The sequence below is a fragment of the Zeus faber genome, assembly GCF_960531495.2.
Source record: "Zeus faber genome assembly, chromosome: 1".
Classification (NCBI taxonomy): Eukaryota; Metazoa; Chordata; class Actinopteri; order Zeiformes; family Zeidae; genus Zeus; species Zeus faber.
In genome coordinates, this window is record NC_137193.1 from 53,104,065 (window position 1) to 53,124,500 (window position 20,436).

The following is a 20,436-nucleotide window of genomic DNA, read 5'->3' on the forward strand; positions in this document are numbered from 1 at the left end:
GTGTGTGTGTGTGTGTGTGTGTGTGTGTGTGTGTGTGTGTGTGGAGGAAGAACAGGACAAGATAGAGTGGGAGGGAGAGAGCGAGACAGGAGTGGAAGGCCTACAAAGTGAACCAGGGCTCCATTAAAGGACCGGGTCTACATTCAAGCTATCTAGTGGTCCCACTGACAAATACAGTAACATGGCAAAATGGCAGGTTTCTCACCATATAGATCTCGAGTTTTTCCAAAATCCTAAAACAGAGACTATATCAAAGAATCTAAAAAATTTGAGCTTCCATGGGAAAGTGGTCAAAACTTGTTCCTGAAAGGTCATGAAGATATGATCATGCTTCCTACCAATTGACTATAGCTGCACCAAGATGGAATGGAGTGTAGTGATATGGTTATATTGGAAACTCGGGTACACACACACACACACACACACACACACCCCCCCCCCCCCCCCCACACACACACACACACACACACACACACACACACACTTACCTCTCTTTTGCATGAAGCTGAAGAGTTCATCGAGAAATTCTTTCCTCTTGGGGTCCGCGTCCAGTTCATACAGCTAAAGAGCAGAGGAGAGAGTGATGAATCAGAGAGGAACGCTTCACTTTGATATCACAGGAGGAAGCTGGAGAGCAACAGCGAGAGATGAGACACCACAACCAACAGAGAGAGAGACCGACGGACTGAGCGTCAGAGAGGCAGAGAAAGGGAGGAACGGGCGAGAAGACATTTCTACGTCCAAGTCTGCGGAGCTTGATGAGAACCTGATGTGGGAGCAGCTGGGAGTGGGCCAAAGGCTCCGGAAAGTTCAGTGAAAGTTAACAGGAAAAGTGGGGCACACGCTTCAGGGAATACAGCGAGGCCATTGAACCTACGCTGGCTTTATTTACAGCAGCCTGACAGCGCAATACCTCTGGAGGGGGTTTGGAGGTAACCTGGCTATTGATGCGTTTGGGGAAAAAATGTGGGGAATTGAGCAGCCAGCAGCAACTGGAGGAGCAGCTTTTGGCTCAGTGACACTGCGGCCAGGCTCTTTACATTACATTATAGTCATTGATTGGATACTTTTGTCCAAAGCGACTTAAAATAAGTACGACTGTCACAGTATCAAACCAACTGTATGTCACAGTCCAAGCCAGCCGAACATTCTCTCGAAACATGCAGCAAATGTAGAGATGGCTCTCGGCTCTTGGCTGCAGGGAATGGCTTGCGTGGCAAAAAAAAATCTCCTGACACCACTGGTAACAATTAAAACGGCCCAATCCACCCGACGTGGCGTAAAACCAGTGAGAACATTAGCCTAAGATCAACACGTGCTTTAACGGGAACCAAAGCCGCCTTGAGCAGAGCCCGGCTTGACCAGGGCTTTGATAACGGTGGCAGCGGCATTCAACATGTCCCAGGCGCTCAGCGCCGACGGATCTCTCTCTCTCTCTCTCTGTGTCCTCTCCGTGGCATTGAGCGCTCATTAGTGTCGCCAAGAAGCCAGAAGATCTTATTATGGGTTGGGGGGGGGCTGGACTGGGGGAGGGTCGAGGGGGAGAGGAGCTCTCTAATGTAAGGGCCTGCTGCAGGCAAGGAGAGCCTTAATTACAGGATGCATTTATTCTGTGGAGCAGTGCGCCGTAAATCGTAGAAATGCCACCCCCCTCTCTTTGGTCTCAGTTTTAGTCCCTCTCTTTCTCTCTCTCCCAATCACACATAAAAATATTTCCCTTTATTGGCTTGGTAGGAGTGTCGCACGGGGAGCACGGTATCCTGTGGTGAAATCCCTGCCCGCTCCCCTCCTCATGACGCACAGAGGACTGGATTCTGGCACACACCACAGCACGCGCGAGGACAACTGTGGACCTCATATCCAGTGTCAGGTGGCCGTGCAAGACACAAAAAGTGCAATAATATAATATTGGGAGTGTCATATCATCTGACTACAGTCCACACAGAGACACAGACAGACACAGACAGACCCAGGCAGAAACAGACAGACAAAGACAGACAGACAGACAGACAGACAGACAGACAGACAGACACACAGACAGACACACAGACAGACAGACACACAGACACACAGACACACAGACCGACCCTTATGAGAAGGGATAAAGATAGCTACCATTCTCAGGAAAAGACACACGCAAACATGAACCAGAGAAAGATGCAGTGGTGCAACTTAAAAGACTAGTGATGACGCTTGTAAAAGGACTTGGATCATGGAAAGAGTGTGGACAGTTGGGGGTTGTAACTCTGCTCCGGCATATTGGCGAGGTATGGTGATATCAGCAATATCCTACTATAGCGCTCGCAGGAGCTGCTGTACTGTACACAGGGGAAACCAGCCAATCAGGTTCTCCACCAATTGACGGCCTTCACTATGGTACCTTCCTCCCTATAGCTGACCTCTCTCTCTGCGGCGCTTATTCTCTTTTCTTCCTGATTGTCATTGTAATTGTCTTTGCTTTTCTCCTCGTCCCTGCCCCGATCGCTCTTGTTCGCACTCATATTTTCTTTGTGTTAATCTCTTCACATCGATCGCTCTCTCCATTTCTTTCTCTGGTGATCTTGCATCTTACTTTCTAACTGAACACAGCTGCATCCTTTTCCCAGGAAAAGGATGCAGAGAAAGACCCACTGAGAAAGACCCTTATACAGCGAATGTATACAGTAAGCCCCATCACACACACACACACACACACACACACACACACACACACACACACACACACACACACACACACACACACACACACACACACACACACACACACACACACACACACACACACACACACACACACACACACACACAGCAGCTGTTTATCTATCTGAGGTGGGTGTGGTTGTCGTAGGCCTATATAGCTTTTCACATCAAGTCAAATCTATAGTACGCACACCAAACCCAGGGGCCTCTCCCCGTGCTACGGTACTGGCACTCGGAAGAATGTCAGGAAACTGGGTCAACGGGTAACGCTGGGAGATGCTGGTTCATGTTTCCTAACTGTGCTCCAGAGCATTGCACCGCGCTCTGTGCTGCATCTGCTCAAGCCAAGACGGCCGCCTCAAAATGAGACAAATTTACAGTTTTGAGTCTTCCAAACAATGGTTTCTGTCGCCAAAGTGGATCACTCTTAAAATCTGTGGTTTGTAGAGTAGGCTAGGTAATTAATTACATTTCATTAACCAGTTTGAGAAGAAGGGCAGAGAATATGCAGAGAATTAATCGTATCAGATCATAGTCTATAATCAAATCTAAAAAAGGTGTTCCCATGTTACTGCAAAAGTGAAACCCTATAAACCCAAGTTTGCTCCATTGGTACCCATTTCTCTTCAAGCCAGTGGAGGCTGATTGAAAGGATGACAACTTTATCACAGTGGGAAAATTGTGCTTGCTGTGACAGAAATCTACAGGGGAAGCAACAGAAGCAATTTCTTACAGCCCCACAATTGCACACTAAAAGAAAGAGGCGACTTATTTTTGTGTTCTGGACCTCGTGTTAGGCTTGGGTTATATCCCAAATTTTATGTCGCGATGCAGCCCCATCCAAATATCTCGCTACGCAATATTGGCGTCGTTGCTTGGCGCGAACAGTGAGCGGCACCAAGCAAGCACAAGTGTGGAAATACATACGTAGAATAAAAAATAAAAATAAAAAGCTATTTGACTTATTTTGAGATTCTCAGTGTGAGAAATACGAGATGGGGCGTGTGGGCAGGTTGATGAGTGAATCTCATGGTCAAAGCGTGAGACTTAGCAGCTCTGTATAACAATTATATAACAAAAAAAAAAAAAAAAAACATTCCTTATAATATCATGTTAGTTATGCAAGTAACAACCTAGAGCAGCAACTTAACCATCGGATCATCCGCGCCGCGCGCGCCCAAATCCTCCTCCTGCTTCCTCAATGCTTGCCCGATATTTCAATACTGTGAAAATACTGCATATAGTGGCAAATATAGTGGGGGGGTGCAAATGTTAATAAGCAAAATGATTGCTGTCATCAAAGACAATGAACACAAAATATCCAGGTTTTTTTAATATTATTAGAGTATGACCTTTCCATGCAAAGGCAGTGCAGGGAATAAATTAGACTTAGGCATGTTGACTTAGCTATAGTCAGATTAGTCAGGATGTAATAATGTTTAAAGAACATTTCTTAAGAGCGTGGCCAAGTCATGGTGCAGGATACATGTCGTGTATAAAACAGTGAGAATAGAGTTAGAGATCACAACGGATAATGAGTGCAAACAAAAAACGTCTACGAAAGTCAAAGTAACATGAGGGGTGGTAGTAGTTACTTGAACCTGTGCTAACATACAAAGTGTGTTCTGTATAACCGCCACTCTGATTTGCCTGTAGCCACTCGCCAGTTTGTTCTCAACGCAGTTGGAGACGTTTGTATTCTAATCTTTTCATTTGTATGAGATTTTGCTTCCTTTCATGTATCGAAAGAACCATCTGTTGGGCGTGTGAGAAACACCCCCCCCCCCTCTATGGGTTGCTGTTGCTGTGAGAGTGTGGTCAATCTGACACCTGAAACTGGTTCTGGGATATTGAAATGACGCTCCTTTGAATTTCTCTGCACATTCACCGCAACTGAAAAGGGAATGAAGGTATTTAAAGTGTGCCTGTGTTTCACACGCTTTATAGATAGATTAATAAGTTATGAAACTCAACTGTGACAACCTGACTTTAGTCAGCCGGGAAATCAATAGGACGGATGTCGCTGGGGATTTTACGCAAGAACCAATACTTTCTGCACAAAGTCGGCCCCAAAAGAACAAGTAACAGCGCTAGTTCTTTTTCTACAGTACTGTTTGAAACTAAAGCCAATAGCCGTCAAATACAGACAACAGACTGACAGAGATAAAGATCTGTCAGTTATATTCAAGGGAAGTTACATGTAGTTACTAAATAAAGTCATCCTCTGTACACTGTAATGGAGAAGGTATGAGGGTGGTGTGGTATAAGCAGCCACTGTCTTGGGTAATTGGGCCCCCGATCAGGGTGGATGTACGCCTGTTGCTTGTTAGAGCAACCGATGAGCAACAGATAAATCACCCAATCCTCTCACACACAGGGAGAGAGCCTCTGTCATGAAAACGTTGGCATGTGGCAGGGAGAACTGCCACAGTGTGTTTTTCATCCAGTTACCTATTTTCTGCCACAAATTTGGCTAATAATCAGCCATAACAGCCAACAAACCAGCACCATTAGAATCTAGTCATTCGTTAGCCAGTTGTAGTTTTGAGTTGTTCATTTTAACCACACTGTAAATAAGTGGGTTAGGGTTAGTATTAGGGATTATAATAAGTATCATGGTGACGAACATGCACACACCTATAGCAAAGCATGGGAAAACTGGACCGTCTGGTTTCCACAATCTACAGCATTATATTCGCACACGTGATTTCATGGCATCCATTCAATCTGATAGTTCATGCGATCTCTTAGATGTAACTTACGGTCTTCCCAGAGTAGGGTCTCTTGGGAATGAAGCCCAAAGCGGGTGGTAAACTCCATCTAAGGCTGAAACTTCAGGCTTTAACTTTAAAGGGCAAAGCACAAAAGAATCTGACGCAGAAGGGCATATAATGTTCATGTCCATATGACAGTTGAAGATAGTTAATCAGCCAGCGCCAGCCGAGATGCCTTGATAAACTTAGTCTCTGAACACAAAAATATGGAGATGGAGATTGCAAGGCTGCACGAGGTTCAGGAGAAGTTCACCAACAGAGAAAAACAGAGCTGGTCGTCTAGTAATCTAAAGGTTGCTGGTTCGATCCCAGGCTCCTCCTGCTAGCATGCTGTAGTGTCCTTGAGCAAGACACTTAACCCCTAATTGCTCCTGATGGCCGCGTCCGTCGGTGTTTGAATAATTGTAAGTTGCTTTGGATAAAAGCGTCTGCTAAATGTGATGTAATGTAATGTAATGTAATGTTTGGCTTGGGGAGGGTCCCCCCGCTGTTGTTCAGGACCAGTTTTTCGTGCAGAACACCGGCAGAAGACTGCCTGCATAGACTGTCAATTACAATGATTGACACGTGCAGTGGTTTATGGCTGTGGCCTTGAAAACATCATTGGTGTCCAGCCCGATTGGGGGCATCACTCTCTCCGAGGAGAACCTAGCAGCCTGCAGAATGGGGCGGGGTTGAACATCTCAATGTTCAAGGTTTAAACCCACAAACGACAGTTGATTGTTTCAACTGTCGAGTTTGGTTGGCGTAAAACATTGATTATGATTGGATGCTGGCTGTGAGCGTTGAGTCTCACATTCAGCTCTGTGACAATGTCCAGCTAATCCAAGGTTGTTTTTTTTAAATAGTTTATTTAGCTTAAGAAGTAGGATACTTTGAATACTCTGAACCCATAAAGGAACACTTAATCCTTCCCTTTATTATAAACATTGAAAATCACCAAATTTGGACATACATGGATTTCACTGGAGTTTTAATCTGAGTAGTTACCTGTAACTATAGCCGTCAGATAAATGTAGTGGAGTAAAAAAGTACATTATTTCGCCCTGAATATAGTGGAGTAGAAGTATAAAGCTGCATAAAATAGAAATACTCCAGTAAAGTACAAGAACCATGCCATTGTTCCGACAGCCCATTATTCCAAAACCCCAACAGTACAAAAAATGTCCCATTGGACATGGACGACACCCTCATGCTTACCATCTCTAACCTTGTACCTAAACTAAACCATCTCTAACCTTGTACCTAAACTAAACCATCTAATCTTATGCCTAAACTTATCCATCTCTAACCTTATGCCTAAACTAAACCATCTCTAACCTTATACCTAAACTAAACCATCTCTAACCTTGTACCTAAACTAAACCATCTCTAACCTTGTACCTAAACTTAACCATCTCTAACCTTATACCTAAACTAAACCATCTCTAACCTTATACCTAAACTAAACCATCTCTAACCTTGTACCTAAACTAAACCATCTCTAACCTTGTACCTAAACTTAACCATCTCTAACCTTATACCTAAACTAAACCATCTCTAACCTTATACCTAAACTAAACCATCTCTAACCTTGTACCTAAACTTAACCATCTCTAACCTTATACCTAAACTAAACCATCTCTAACCTTATGCCTAAACTTAACCATCTCTAACCTTATGCCTAAACTTAACCATCTCTAACCTTATGCCTAAACTAAACCATCTCTAACCTTATACCTAAACTTAACCATCTCTAACCTTATACCTAAACTTAACCATCTCTAACCTTATACCTAAACTTAACCATCTCTAACCTTATACCCAAACTTAACCATCTCTAACCTTATACCTAAACTTAACAATCTCAAACCTTATACCAACATTTTTCGGACTATTGGGGTTTTGGAGAAATAGGCCGTCGGAATCCAAGCAGTTCCCGTTGATAGTCTTGTAAGGAGGGTCTATGTGGCGGCCAGGCTCCTCTTTGGATGAAAACAAAGCTGTAAAAACGACTGGAAACCTATGGAAGATGAGCAGCGACACCATGCTCATTTATTGAGGTGTATATTATGGATGTTGAACTTGTCAACTGTTGGTTTAAAGTGATCATTACGTTTAAAATACGGAACAGAAAACAGAGGAGCAGTTCCCGTGTTGTTTAACCCCTTCCAAACCCATTCCAAACCAATGAAATCCACATTTAACCACACACAAATTTGACAATTAAACCAATCTAATCACGGTGGGTGGTGGTGATTAAACATTCAACATTGACCGTTGGCCCGTTGTGCAGGCTGCAGCCAGGTATACTTGCACTCTTCCTTCCCCTTCATGAGGCTTATTTCTTCGGGATTTAATTGGCGTGGTCGTGTGGCCAGGCCCACCTCGATCAATAGAAGGACCGGCTGCAGCTTAACCTTTCACAACCAAGGTCTGGCCTCTGCTGTTCGCCGTCCTCCCCGTGGCTGGAGCAAGGCAACGTGACAACAAAGGCAGAAAGAGAGAGAGCAGAGGGCAGCCTGGTTGAGACAGTGCTGTCACGCCCAAACCGTTTAGAAATGTGGCTGTGATTCAGAAAGGGCAAGAAAACTCTGCTTTTTGACCAACGTGCCTTCAATGGACAGGCTCGTTATTTTTCAACCCAGGCCTTATGAAAACGTTGGCGCCCGTCATATATAACTGTTCATAGCACAACCTCGCTGGATCGTTTTTCAGGGGTTTATTGACTTTTGGCTCAATCCGCGTAAACATAAAACGTTGGCAACATGCTGTAGCCAGTAATAAAGTGTTGTACGAGGTTGTATTACCAACTGTTATAAATGATGGGAACCAACATTTTTTTTAATATATCCAGCTGAATTGAATGGTTAATGATTGTGTAGCTTATCAAGACCATATTACTACAGTCTTTTTCCAAGCTTTGCTGACCAGCCGTGTTCTATACAGGAGACAAAGGGCGAGTAACAACTTAGAGATGTGCAGGAACGTAACCATATCCATATTTTGCCACCTTTCTAGAAGAATTCAACACTTTGAATGCTCGCTGCCTTTACAGAAGCATCTCAAGGCAACAGTGAACACGTTCTCTCCGTCTTTATTGTGGTGGATGCCCTCCACCAGTGGCACTTTGTCAAATAATGTCACTAACTTATTGTTTGAAGACAGAGCGTGGAAAAACATGAAAACAAGGAAAATAAAGCCAAGGACAGAAAATAGATTGGAATCACAAAGAAATCGATAGTTGTGAAAAGCACGGGTTGTTTCTTCAACCTGCATCAGCGCCTTCATCACAACACAGCTGGGGCGGGGGCGGGTGTCTTTAACCCTTCATTGAGGGGATGGTAGAACACGTACATCTTAAATAAATGGAAATGAAGTGTACAAATTCAAAATGGGCCTGAGAAATAGAAAGCAGGAACAAAACGCTGGCCTCAGCTTTTATGCAATCTTTGTTTACATTCCTGCTGCAACCCCCTCTGCTGCTGCTCCAGATTGAGCCGCTGCCAATTTCCAGAATCCCCTTGGCTGTATAGTCTCTGACATCAGCTCTGCTCTATGCACTGGCTGCTGGACGCCTTCCAAATGCTTAGCACGCTTTGCGGCCAAAAGCCAGTATTCACTACATGTTCTGCTTGGCCCCGGTTCAAGCTTCCACCTCGCCCTGGGTCACACCCGCCCTTCCCCTGCCACGCTGGGAGAGAAGGAGCCGTTTAATGGGGCCTTCGACGTGCTGCAGAACCCTTTGTTTTTTGGCCTTTTGTTTTCCTGACATGCAGAGGGGGCCATTAACCCAATCTTTTCTTTCTGTTAAGCCGAGCCGGGAGCACACACAGACTTCTCCGGGCTACTCATAAGAAGAATTAAGTGAGGTTCTCCCTGCTACAGTGTCGTCAAGGGGAGTCTATATTCTTAAGCAAATGTACAAACGGTTCATTAGCTTCAATACATAGAAAATGTCTAGGGGAGTGGGGAGAGGAAAGACAGGAATACATCAAACATCACAATTTGACGGCAATTTTTTGACTTCTTGCTGCTTCGCCGGTGTTCCAACGGTGAACAATGTTCACATGATATCCCTTTAACAGCCACACAAACAAAACGGAATCCACCGGAGTGAAAAAGGCTTTGTGTGGGAGAGAACACAAAACCCCAACATGACCAGGCCTATTCGTGCAGGCCCAAGAATGACGTTTTCATGGGTGGAGCTGATCTGAAGGCCCCGGCCCGGCCGGAGAGCGGCGAAGGCACATGCTCAGCAGACAGCCACATCAGCACAAACCGCCTGATGGGCAATCCCAATAAGTGACGCTCATTCAGACTCCACTTCCTGTGGTCACTAAGAGCCGCCCTGCCCCCGCCGCACAATGCGTATGTGTGTGTGCGTGTCATAGTAAATCAATGTTTAATGCCACCGCCCCTCCGCTCGCCCTGATCACGGTGATTGCCATGAATTTTTAAAGACACCCCTGCTTGACTGTCCATCTGGGCTCCATCTGTCCTGCCGCCGCCGTTTGAGGCAGAAGCACAGACACAAGAGGAGACTTCAAAGGCTCTCGGAGGTTTTTTTTGCCCTGGGGTAGATATTGTTGTCGGGGATGTGGGGGAGAGATATAGTTCTGAAGAGACGTCTCATTCCATCAATGTTCTTTCCCGAGAAAGGTGTGACACAATGGCCGCCACTGAAAATATTTCAATACATTATTGATTGGCGGTTAATGCCAACAACCAAAATAAGCAAAATAAGCTAATTAGTAATGCAATTTGTGTTCTTCAATCCATACTTGTGCTAGCCGGGAGTAAAATCTAATAAAATGGGATGTAAATTACATGCAATACATGGATTTGGCACTAAAGGCAGAAAACAATCCTTTTCATGTAGAGATGCCAGTTCTGCTGTGCTGGGATTAAGCCTTTTAGCACCAGGGTCAAAAAAATTAAAAAAATAAAATAAAAGATTTCACCATAAACCTTTAATAGTTCCACAATTGCACGATGAGCAACTTTTGGAATGTAATAGAATCTGACAATGACGCCATTTGGCTCACTCCCAACACTCGGGTTGGACTGGAATGCCCAGCAGGCACAGACTGAAGGTATAAGCTTGTGGCTGCCAGCAATTTTCAGCGCTGATAGGAACAGATGCCTGAAGAGCGATTGGCTGAAGGATGGACAGATTCCATACATTTCATTGGGAGCACACACACGTTTCCTGGGGGGGGGGGGGTGACATGCGGGGCTGTGTCATTGCTCTATCGGTTGGGGGTGTAGGGGTGTGTTGGGTCGTGGTGGTTTGGAAGGTGGGGGTATCACTGAAATAACACTGTTGAAATGGCATTCCACCAGCAAAGAAAATCAGTTTCAATGGCAACCTAATCAAACTACTCTGGTGTAATTAGATGTCTGCATCAATCTGTTTTTTTAATTTTTGATTTTTTAAATTCAGCCACAGCCTGACTTAAGCAGATATGCTGTATCAGAGGTGGCTGGCAAGCGGCCTCGAATATTTTGATTAATCCGCCAATAACCACATCGTAATCAGACATCTGCACAGGCAGATGATCCCCTGGCTTGATTTAGTTTGACCTTTCATCTGGGACAGCACATGGGACGGGTGAATGTTTCAGAGGTAGAAAGCACGGCCGGCCCAGGTGTGCGTCTTTCTGGACGTTGAGTTTGTTCTTTCTCTCTCTCTCTCTCTACAATACAGAGAGAGAGAGAGAGAGAGAGAGAGAGAGAGAGAGAGAGCGCAGACAACAGTTTTCAGTTGGGAAGAGCTCCAACTGCAGTCAACTGATAGAGACATGCAGCGTCTGTGCCGCCGATCCGGCGTTCAGAATGGGCACATTATCACTCTCCCTCAGGCACATTCCAACGGCCTCCATCCACCTGCCTAAAATAAACTGTGCAGCCTTAACCCTTTCCTTGCCACCCCAAGCAACAACCCCAAAAATTGGAACATACATTCACATTAAAGTCAACATGCAAACTGAAGCAATATTTACATTGTTGAGACGCCGACTCTAACTCTAAATGACATCCAAGCAAGTTTTCACTAGCTTTAAAATCCTAGATCAGCAACTCTTACAAGAAGCAAAAACGACTTAAGGCGTGGAAGACACACCTCACAAATACCAGAGTGATCATGGAATCTTTGTGGTTGTAAATGGTGTCGATTTGAAAACAATGGAGAGTAGTAATGTCACGTTGCGTCCAATGTGAATTCTCTGCTGCCTCAGAGAGAGGGAGGCGTGTGGGCGTCAGGCTGCGCTTTCAACGGCCGCTGGGCTGATTAACCTTCTCCACGGACAAGCCACTGGCGCTCTTGATTATAGAGCGGTCAAATATATTCCTGGAGAAGAGGGTCATAATTCAATATTACCTGCTTTCTGTCCCAGGGCGTTTCAATTGTGATGCAGAATTGTGTAAAAAGAAATGATATCTCCACCTCACATAATTTACCCTAAAACTCTAATGGGATGAAACTCATAATCAGAGGTTCTTCTGTGAACGTCAGGCCCCCGCTGAGGCTGCCGCTGAGGTAAGCGGTTATTCCTCACATCACTGCCTAAATTCACCAGTGCCGAGCCATTTGCGCACCATCAATTGTTGAGGGTATCAATTAAAGTCATTAAACTACGCTTTGCTTATGGGAAGACTATTTTAGGGAGCTAAGTATAGGCTTCTGGAAATTCATTTCCAGGCGTACTGTAATTTTAACAAATGCGCCCTCCTTTACAAAATCTACAGATAGGAAAACAAATATGTAGGACACACACACACACACACACACACACACACACACACACACACACACACACACACACACACACACACACACACACACACACACACACACACACACACACACACACACACACACACACACACACACAAACACACACACACAAACTCTTTGTCTCGTTCCATGGTGGCAATTCCTCAAACCTTTCCTAAAGATAATTTGCCAAGGCAACAAAAAGTTGAACACAGTCCTGGAATTTCTTAGCAGTTTCCGTTATGCGCCATGTTTTTAAAAGAGAGCTGCAATCCAAAGTACGTTTGATCAAAACATTATTCCTTCGCTTGATATTCGACGTGGACAGATCTGGACACCATCTAAAACGTTAACGCTTTGAAACATGAAGCGTTTATACGATCAACAGTGAACTTTAAATCTGTCCACAGCGGTTGAAAAGTCTCTCCCTCCTGCTGACAGACTTAAATCTCCTCATGTAAACGCCACTTTTTATTTCATCTGGCCCTCCCCCATAATATCCTGCCCACCAGCATGTTTGCTGTAAACACCGGCGCCGTAAAGCCGTTAAACTGCTCTCCCCCACGCGTCGCCCCCCCCCACGGGCCGTCGCCGTAGCAACAAACTGAAGCTTCTATTCCTTTTTATCGACAGCAACAGCCAAATGTCAAATCTTATTTCAGCATCAAAAATTATACTCGCTAATTTATATGAGAATAGATTCAGACAAAGTCACCGGCCAAAGCAAATACCTCCACGAGAGATTTGTCAGATGGTAATTTTGGCGGCAGATGTTGATTACACAGGGTGGTTACACGGCAACATGAATCCCGGAGAAAATTGATGCAGCGACTGGATTAAACAGGGTGTGGGAGCCAAATGCGGAATCAGGAGTTGTCCTCCAGTGTTCTTGGAGTGATATAGTGTTTCAGGGAGCTACAGCTGTTAAAGTGACATTTAGAAATGCAAAGCATTTGGCAGAGGCCCTGATCCAGAATAACCCAGATTGATTGCAGCGTACTTGATGCAGCACTGCGGGAATCAAACCCTCACCACGGGATCACAGCAATGGATGGAGCGGATACTTCCTGTAAAGCTGACGCGACCATGTACGACAGAAAAGGCAATGGTGAAGACAGTCATGCCAAAAGGGAGAAGCGGAAAGGAACAATTTTTAGCACGTAGAGCAGAAAGATTTTGATAATGATTTTTTTAGAACGGACATAAATACCAAGTTCATAAACATGTTTCTGCCAAGTTTTAAAACAAAATCCCTGTCTATAAAATAAAAATTGAAAACACATTTACTCTCACTTGTACAAACGTTTTGTCTTGTTTTTTGTCTCACCAATACCAAAAGCGAGCACCCTTATGGTGTGCAAACACTGTCGCTTTACACCCTCCTGGCTAAAACCACACTTTTACACCTAAAACAAAACTATATAAAAAAAAAAAAAAACACGACGCCTACCTGTCTGAACTGCTCCTCGTAGGTCCAGTCCCCGTGGTCCTGGCCCCCCATCTGGCTCTGCACGGCGTGGGGCGGCAGGATGGCCACGCGGGGTTCCTGGTCCACGCAGGGCCGGGCCTTCAGCAGCTGGGCGTGAGGGTGGAGCTGGCGGTGCGGCAGCAGCAGGATGCCCTTCCCCGGAGCCACGGCGTCACGGCTGGTGGGCAGAGTGTCCTCCTCCAGGTCCTCGTCAAAGTCCTCCTCCATCTCCCCCTCAAAGTCCTCCTCGTCCCATTTCTGTTTGCTGCAGGGAGCAAACAGAGGTTGGGATGGTCAGGAGGCGACGAGGACCTCTGGAGATCTGGTTTATTCGTTATAGGTTTTACGGAGATATTTCTATTCTGTGTACAATGAGGGAATGCATATAAAACAGCAGTTTGGTTTCAGGAATATCTGAAAGAAAGTGTACATCGGACATAATTATAATTATAAATAATCCATTTTACCTGTTCATTGGACCTGATTTCATTTCTAAATGTGTAATGTCTTTTAAATTCTGGATAATGCTACTGTTTTGGGAGAAGAAGAAAATCTTAGATTCTGTAAAATCGAATTATGCCCCTTGCCCTTTGAAGTGAATTATGTCCTTTGACCTATTGGCAGTTTCTCCATAATCACAGAACCTTTTCTGTCACATTCCATGTCTCGGTATATAAGTGCTTAAGAACTTTTGAACAAAGGCACACTCATGAGAACTTACTAAAAAGAAATGCAATAAATGTATATGTTAAAACTTGATAATTATCTCAATTAACGTATATGACAATTACCAGCAGTCATACAACCTCCTCACATGGTCACAGGGTGACTACAAGGTCCTCGTGTCTCCTATAAGACATCTAATCCTGGTGTCTTAGAATTGGTTGAAGCACTGTAGGCTTATTGTTGCCTGTGGACCTGGAGACTTGGAGAGTGACATGGGGGACATGAAATGAGGGCGATCTTTACCGTCTTCCTTAATTCAACATACCACTAGGGATATAGAAACACGATTCCCATAAAGAAAAGACTTGATTGCATAATTTTTGCAGCTAATCTGGCACAACTTCAAGAACTCACATCTGCTCCTCCTCTTCGGATCCCATCATGTCCTTGTACTGCTCCTCCTCCTCTTCCTCCTCCTCTTCCTCACCGCCGCTGCTGCGCCCCGACATGGGGCTGTCCGACGTCCGCTGCAGGCCGGCCGCCACCGCCCGCATGGCCGCCAGCGCAGCCATCTGGGCCTGCGCCTGCTCGGCCTCGGGGGCGGGGCTCCTCATCATCTCGTCTCCGCCACCCGCCGCGCCGTGGGTCTGGTGAGCGACCGCCTGCTGCTGTAGCTGCTGCTGCTCCAGCTCCATCAGCAGCTTGGCCCTCTGCTGCCTGTGCAGGTTCTCCATGACAGCTTGCAGCTTCATCTCAAGGTGAAAGACACGCCTTCTTTCCTTCCGTCACCTTCCTCCGCCCCTCGCCCGAAAGACCACCAGTCACCGGGGCGAGAGCGGGAGTGCCTGTGCGGCCCTGGGGAGCCGGCTCCAAGGAAGAGCTCAGCCAAGGAACCCTGTCCTCGTGAGGAAGGGAGGTAGCGGCTGCCCGGGGGCCGGGGCGGGGGAGCGCTAGGCGGAGATGTGGGTCCCGCACCAGAAGTGGAGGAAGGAGGGGGAGGTCTGGCAGGAACGCTGACACATTCACTCGCAAGTCGGCCAGAGAGAGCGTTTCGTGTTTTGTTCTGCTAAGGCACTGGCGGCTGAAAGGAAGGCGACTGCGTGGGCCAGCGGAGGAATACGATAGACCTCTACCACGACCTGTAGGAGAAAGAGGAGGACAGCTGTCAAGACACAAAAATGCAAATGACACGGATGAGAAAGAGATTCATGTTCATTAAACATTTCTCAACAAAACGGACGGCAGGATGGCAGACATCAGCGTCTCAGTGACTCAGACAGACAGGAAATGATATCACTTAATGGTCTCGGCATGAGATCGGCTCAGCTCCAAGGTGCATTCCATTATGGGGAGAAGACAAAAACAAAATGTCTCTTGTGTGTCCCATATCGTGATAATAAAATGTTCCCATGAGAAGAAAACAAGACCAGAATTTCAAGTTCTAAAATTTTCCACTGGCTGTGTTGTGTTCTTTAGCTGTACATTGTTGGAACAAACTCCCAGAAGATCTCAGGCTCTCAACGCTTTCGACTTTTAAAAATCCAGGATCAAATCCCTTTCTCGGTGAATTATCGCACTTGAACCTTTCATCTCTGTCCTTGTGTCCGTTTTTTTTGTTCTTAAGTTTGTAGTTAAGTGGGTGCGGGTTCGAGTCTTGCCGTGTGTAGGTGGCTAGGCCTGTGTGACATTACTCTTCAATGTCCTTATCTGCTTTTTTATTTCTCTGCTTTTATTCTTCCTTGGTTTTATACAATACGTTTAATGCTTCTTGTAAAGCACTTAGCGCTTGTGTATGAAAATTATATGAATAAACTCGCCTCCAAACGGCTGTATTTCAAGGTGAGGTGGCGAGTGGGAGATAGTTGGGAATCTTAGATCTTTTGGTTGAACAGTCAATACTCAATGTTTTTTTAAGCAGACTGGGAGACAAAATCTATGTCTACACATAGGGGCAGAGTGAGGAGAGTCTGTGACCCTGGAACAACTGTAGGGCGGCACAGAGATAAGCACACAACCGGCAGCAGAGACCGGACAGGTCGTGGGGAGGTGAACCTTCAGCGCAGGTGCTGCACAGACAAGGCTCCCGCTGTGACTCATTCAGTGACGCCGACTAAATCTTAAACTAAAATGCGTGTCAGTCCACAGTCAGCGGTCGCCTCCGAATCAGAGTTTTAGAATCAGAGTTTTAAAGTGGGCCCGGTGTTGTTAAAAGAAACGGCTCTGTTTGATTTTAGGCCTTTAGCCCCCATTCTGATAATCATGAATGTCACATAGAAACAAGCTTGAACGTTATCAATGCGGAACACAAAAATGTGACTGTGTGCAGGTGTGGGATTGAAATGAGTGGATCTCGTGGAGCTGAGAATGCAGCCAATTGTCTCAGCTCGGTTTATTGGGCCTATAAAACATGGAGTGTGAGACGGCCACAGGCTGTAGACCACTGCTGCAGTCTGACGGTAGCACAGAAACAAAAAATGTACGACTTTACTTATGTTATATAGAAAAGGCCTAACAGACTATATTGATCATTATACCTGTATACAGTATACAGTATATGCTTATATATTTAAAGAGACGTTAACGAATCCATCCTGAGGTTCATGCCATTAAACTATATAATAATTTAAACTATTAAATCAGTCCATAAGTCTAGTTTTCAATAGAATGTACTCTAAGCAAAAGATGTAGTTCTGAGTTCATTGAGTTATACAATACTATAGCGCGCAAAATATTATCAATCCATCAATGACACCATATATTTTGTGCAATGCAATTGCAAAAAAGAATCCTTGATTTTCTTCATGTTGGTGGAGCAGATTGCATTGCGCCACTTCGCATGTTGTTGCTGTGCTTCCCGTGGAGGAGGTGCCCGTCTGCTCCGACAGTATAGTGTCACATGACGTCGGAAGAACGTGAAAAACACTCACTTGCTGCACAAGCTGGTCCAGTCCAGACACATAATAACCCGATGATTAAGTCAATTGTACGCTTACACCTCAGTGTTCATTTACTGCTTTAGCAAAAAACCATGGTCAGCAAGGGTGACACTTAACTGCAGTCACCACCTTCCAACACCTCCGTCTAGAAGGGATTTCAGTAGAAATCAATGAATCCACCGATAGAATTGTACCAAAACAGCAGGAGCCGCTCTCCGCTCTACAAAGGGGCTGAAGTTCACACATTATAAATCACCACAACTTGTCTTCAGCACTAAAGCATTTTCTAATGGACGGTATCTTTCGACTGGTAGAAACCCTCACCCCCTGATCAAAAACTAACTCTGTTGTCTCTAACCTGGAAACCAGCCCGAAATATTGGTACATTTGTCATTTATAGGAAGTCTACTAATCGACTAATAATTACAACCTGACCCCCCCCCCACACAGAATATAAAATAGAGGACTTTTACTCATCAACCTCCTAAGACGGCTAACATGACTGGTTGTATTGATGGAGTTATGCTGATAAAAAGAGCGGCGCTGCCACCATCAATCCCGCGGTCAAGGCGTACATGTGCATGTAGTTGGAGTAAAAGCTTAAAACGCGACATTAAAAGCGAGCGGGTCGGCTTTCTTTATACCTTGGTCCAGAGAAGGCGAGGCTGAGGGCGAGGAGATTGCAGGGTCTGAGCAAACAGGACAAAGAGATAAGGAGATGAGCGAATGGGGTCTAATTCCAATGAGATAAAGAGACCCACACACACACACACACACACACACACACACACACACACACACACACACACACACACACACACACACACACACACACACACACACACACACACACACACACACACACACACACACACACACACACACACACTTTTGCTACAGTCTGAAATCCACAATAGAACACGTGTTGCAAACATTACAAACCAAATCTTTTACATTCGTCAAGTATTTTTTCTTATGCGTGTATATGGGTGTGTGCAGCCTTCAAGCAAAGCATTGAGACATACTCAACGCATGATACAAGAGCTTACATGCAATTTGGGGACCGGTACGGGGGAGGGAGTGCCACGATGTGCAACGAGTGTAAACTGTCCAGTTTGAATTCAGTGTTGCAGCTTTAAAATCCTCGTAAGTTGGAGAGAACCAAGCAGCTGTTGATACAGATCACAACCGTCCAACAAACAAATGCATTTTAATTCTGACCAGGACGTTTTGCTACAGATTAAGAACTTCCCAGGTGGATCTACGGTCTCTGGTACACACTTTTCACCCGGAGGCTTTTTAAGAACGATAACCTTCTTATCCTATCTTATCCATCCCGGGTCCACAGAAACAACAAAAAGGAAGAAAAACAAAAGCTCTCACTTCTCCTCCAAGTCAGTCGCTCCGCTTTATTCTTTATTCTGATGTATATACTGATGCTGAGAGAACTGCTCGAGGACATGCTGATGACTGAATTCGGTGCTGGAGGCTCGAGAGGAAGTGGTAACAATTAGAAATTGCAGCAAACAAGAGCGTTGTCTAAACGGTGATACATCACACCGTGTCATGTCCATTACAGATGCAGCGACCATTAAACCTGCGGCTGACGCGGTGTGACGAGACACAGGAAGAATTGACACGACCGCGACAACAAGGAGGACAGTCACGGCCGAAGTCTATGCAGAAGAGATGTCGAGCTGCAAAAGACACAAGTTGGGAGGAAAGGGAGCGATATCCTTTGTTGTGTTGACACGGTTCTCCTTTTTTTTTTTTTTTAAACCACAAGAGCTTTTCTGTTGCAACTCCACCAAGGCTACTAATAAATCATGAGGAAACTATAAAAAAGTCTTTTGCTTCCATTACGCATGAATCAGAGCGTTTCCGCACGCTCTCGCAGGAAGCGGCCACGCACACCGTGCCATTTGACAAAATAAAAACCACACTCAGTATGTCTAAAGAGTCTTTAACTCTTTATCATGCATCCTGTTCTTACATTCCTATCCGTATAACTGGGCGAAGGCTGAAAAACACTGACCCCTTTGAGCCCTGTAACACCAACCACACCACGATGGAGGACGTGTCACACTCTGTCTAATGACATCTTCCATCAAAGTCAGAAGCGTAGCATTAACATGTGTTATAGCAATTGGATGTGGAAACTGAAGATATTCAAAAAAAAAATGCATTTTGCAATTCACAGCCATGATGTTCTCAGGTGTTTAGCTAAAGCTCATATTCAAATGGTTCAGAATGAGTTCAACAGAACAAATCCCTGGATCGCTGGCATGCCAGTAGTTTCTTTTCAAGATTTAATCTCTAGTGCAATCTCTCTTTAATTCGCTTGGGATTGATGATTTCAGAGCTTAGCAAAATAATTGCAGTTTCAATAAACAGACCTGAGCAACTGCAGCCAACAGCACGCTTTATGGTATTAACTCAACTTCCTCTTACACTCCTAACCATTCAGACACATTGTGCCATTTCCTATTTCACATGCCTATATGTGCACTTGCTATAAAGAAAAGTGTAGAATGCTTTTAACCTTTGCTTGACAGCGTAACCCTCCTTGTCAAATGACTATACCACAGTAGACACTCTCCATAAGCCTGACAACTTGGTGTGAAAGTCAACAGTATTCATGTGTGGTGACAGCCCTGCAGCGCTCCGCATACACTGACTCGTCTAATGAAAGTGCACATGTTAAACAGGTGAAATGACGCAAATAATCGGTTTAATGAACCCTAGGTGTCCCGTTGTTGTTTCTGTTGTTGTTGTTGGTGGTCTTTGTTGTGCTCGACGGGACAGAAATGTTAAATTGTACTTGACAGAAATCCCACTTTAAGCCCCAGGTTCAGTAGCGCTATGTGTAAAGGGGCAGCCCGAGAGTGCCGATCATGTATCTGCCAAGTTCCACTGACTCAGAAGTGGAGGCTGGGAAAGCAGCACTATCTAAGCGCTTCTGATTTCATTAGCCTCATATTGTCTGGGAAGCCTGCCAGCTCCCTCATCCAAGGCCCACTGGATGCTGCCGGGGCCACATATATCAAACACAAATAAATCTAGATTGATGGACAACTTCTCATGTTGGGGTTGCTGGTATCTAGTATCCAGGCAGACCGCTACCAGGATAGCTCG

At 45.2% G+C, this 20,436-nt stretch overlaps 1 protein-coding gene across 2 annotated transcripts in view; it reads right to left on the reverse strand.

Annotated features, from left to right (window-relative positions):
- arid3a (AT-rich interactive domain 3A) overlaps nt 1-20,436 on the reverse strand; it is a gene marked incomplete at its 3' end in the record, with an annotated part of 31,497 nt that overhangs the window by 6,803 nt on the left and 4,258 nt on the right. The window contains exons 2-5 of one of the 2 annotated variants that reach the window (XM_079999712.1): nt 17,946-17,990; nt 14,780-15,504; nt 13,682-13,964; nt 489-561 (exon numbers count right to left, since the gene is read on the reverse strand). In XM_079999712.1, coding sequence (XP_079855838.1) covers nt 489-561; nt 13,682-13,964; nt 14,780-15,117 — 694 coding nt within the window. In that variant the 5' untranslated portion in view covers nt 15,118-15,504; nt 17,946-17,990. The remainder of the gene's footprint in view (nt 1-488; nt 562-13,681; nt 13,965-14,779; nt 15,505-17,945; nt 17,991-20,436) is intronic. The other variant, XM_079999713.1, reaches the window with a different exon arrangement.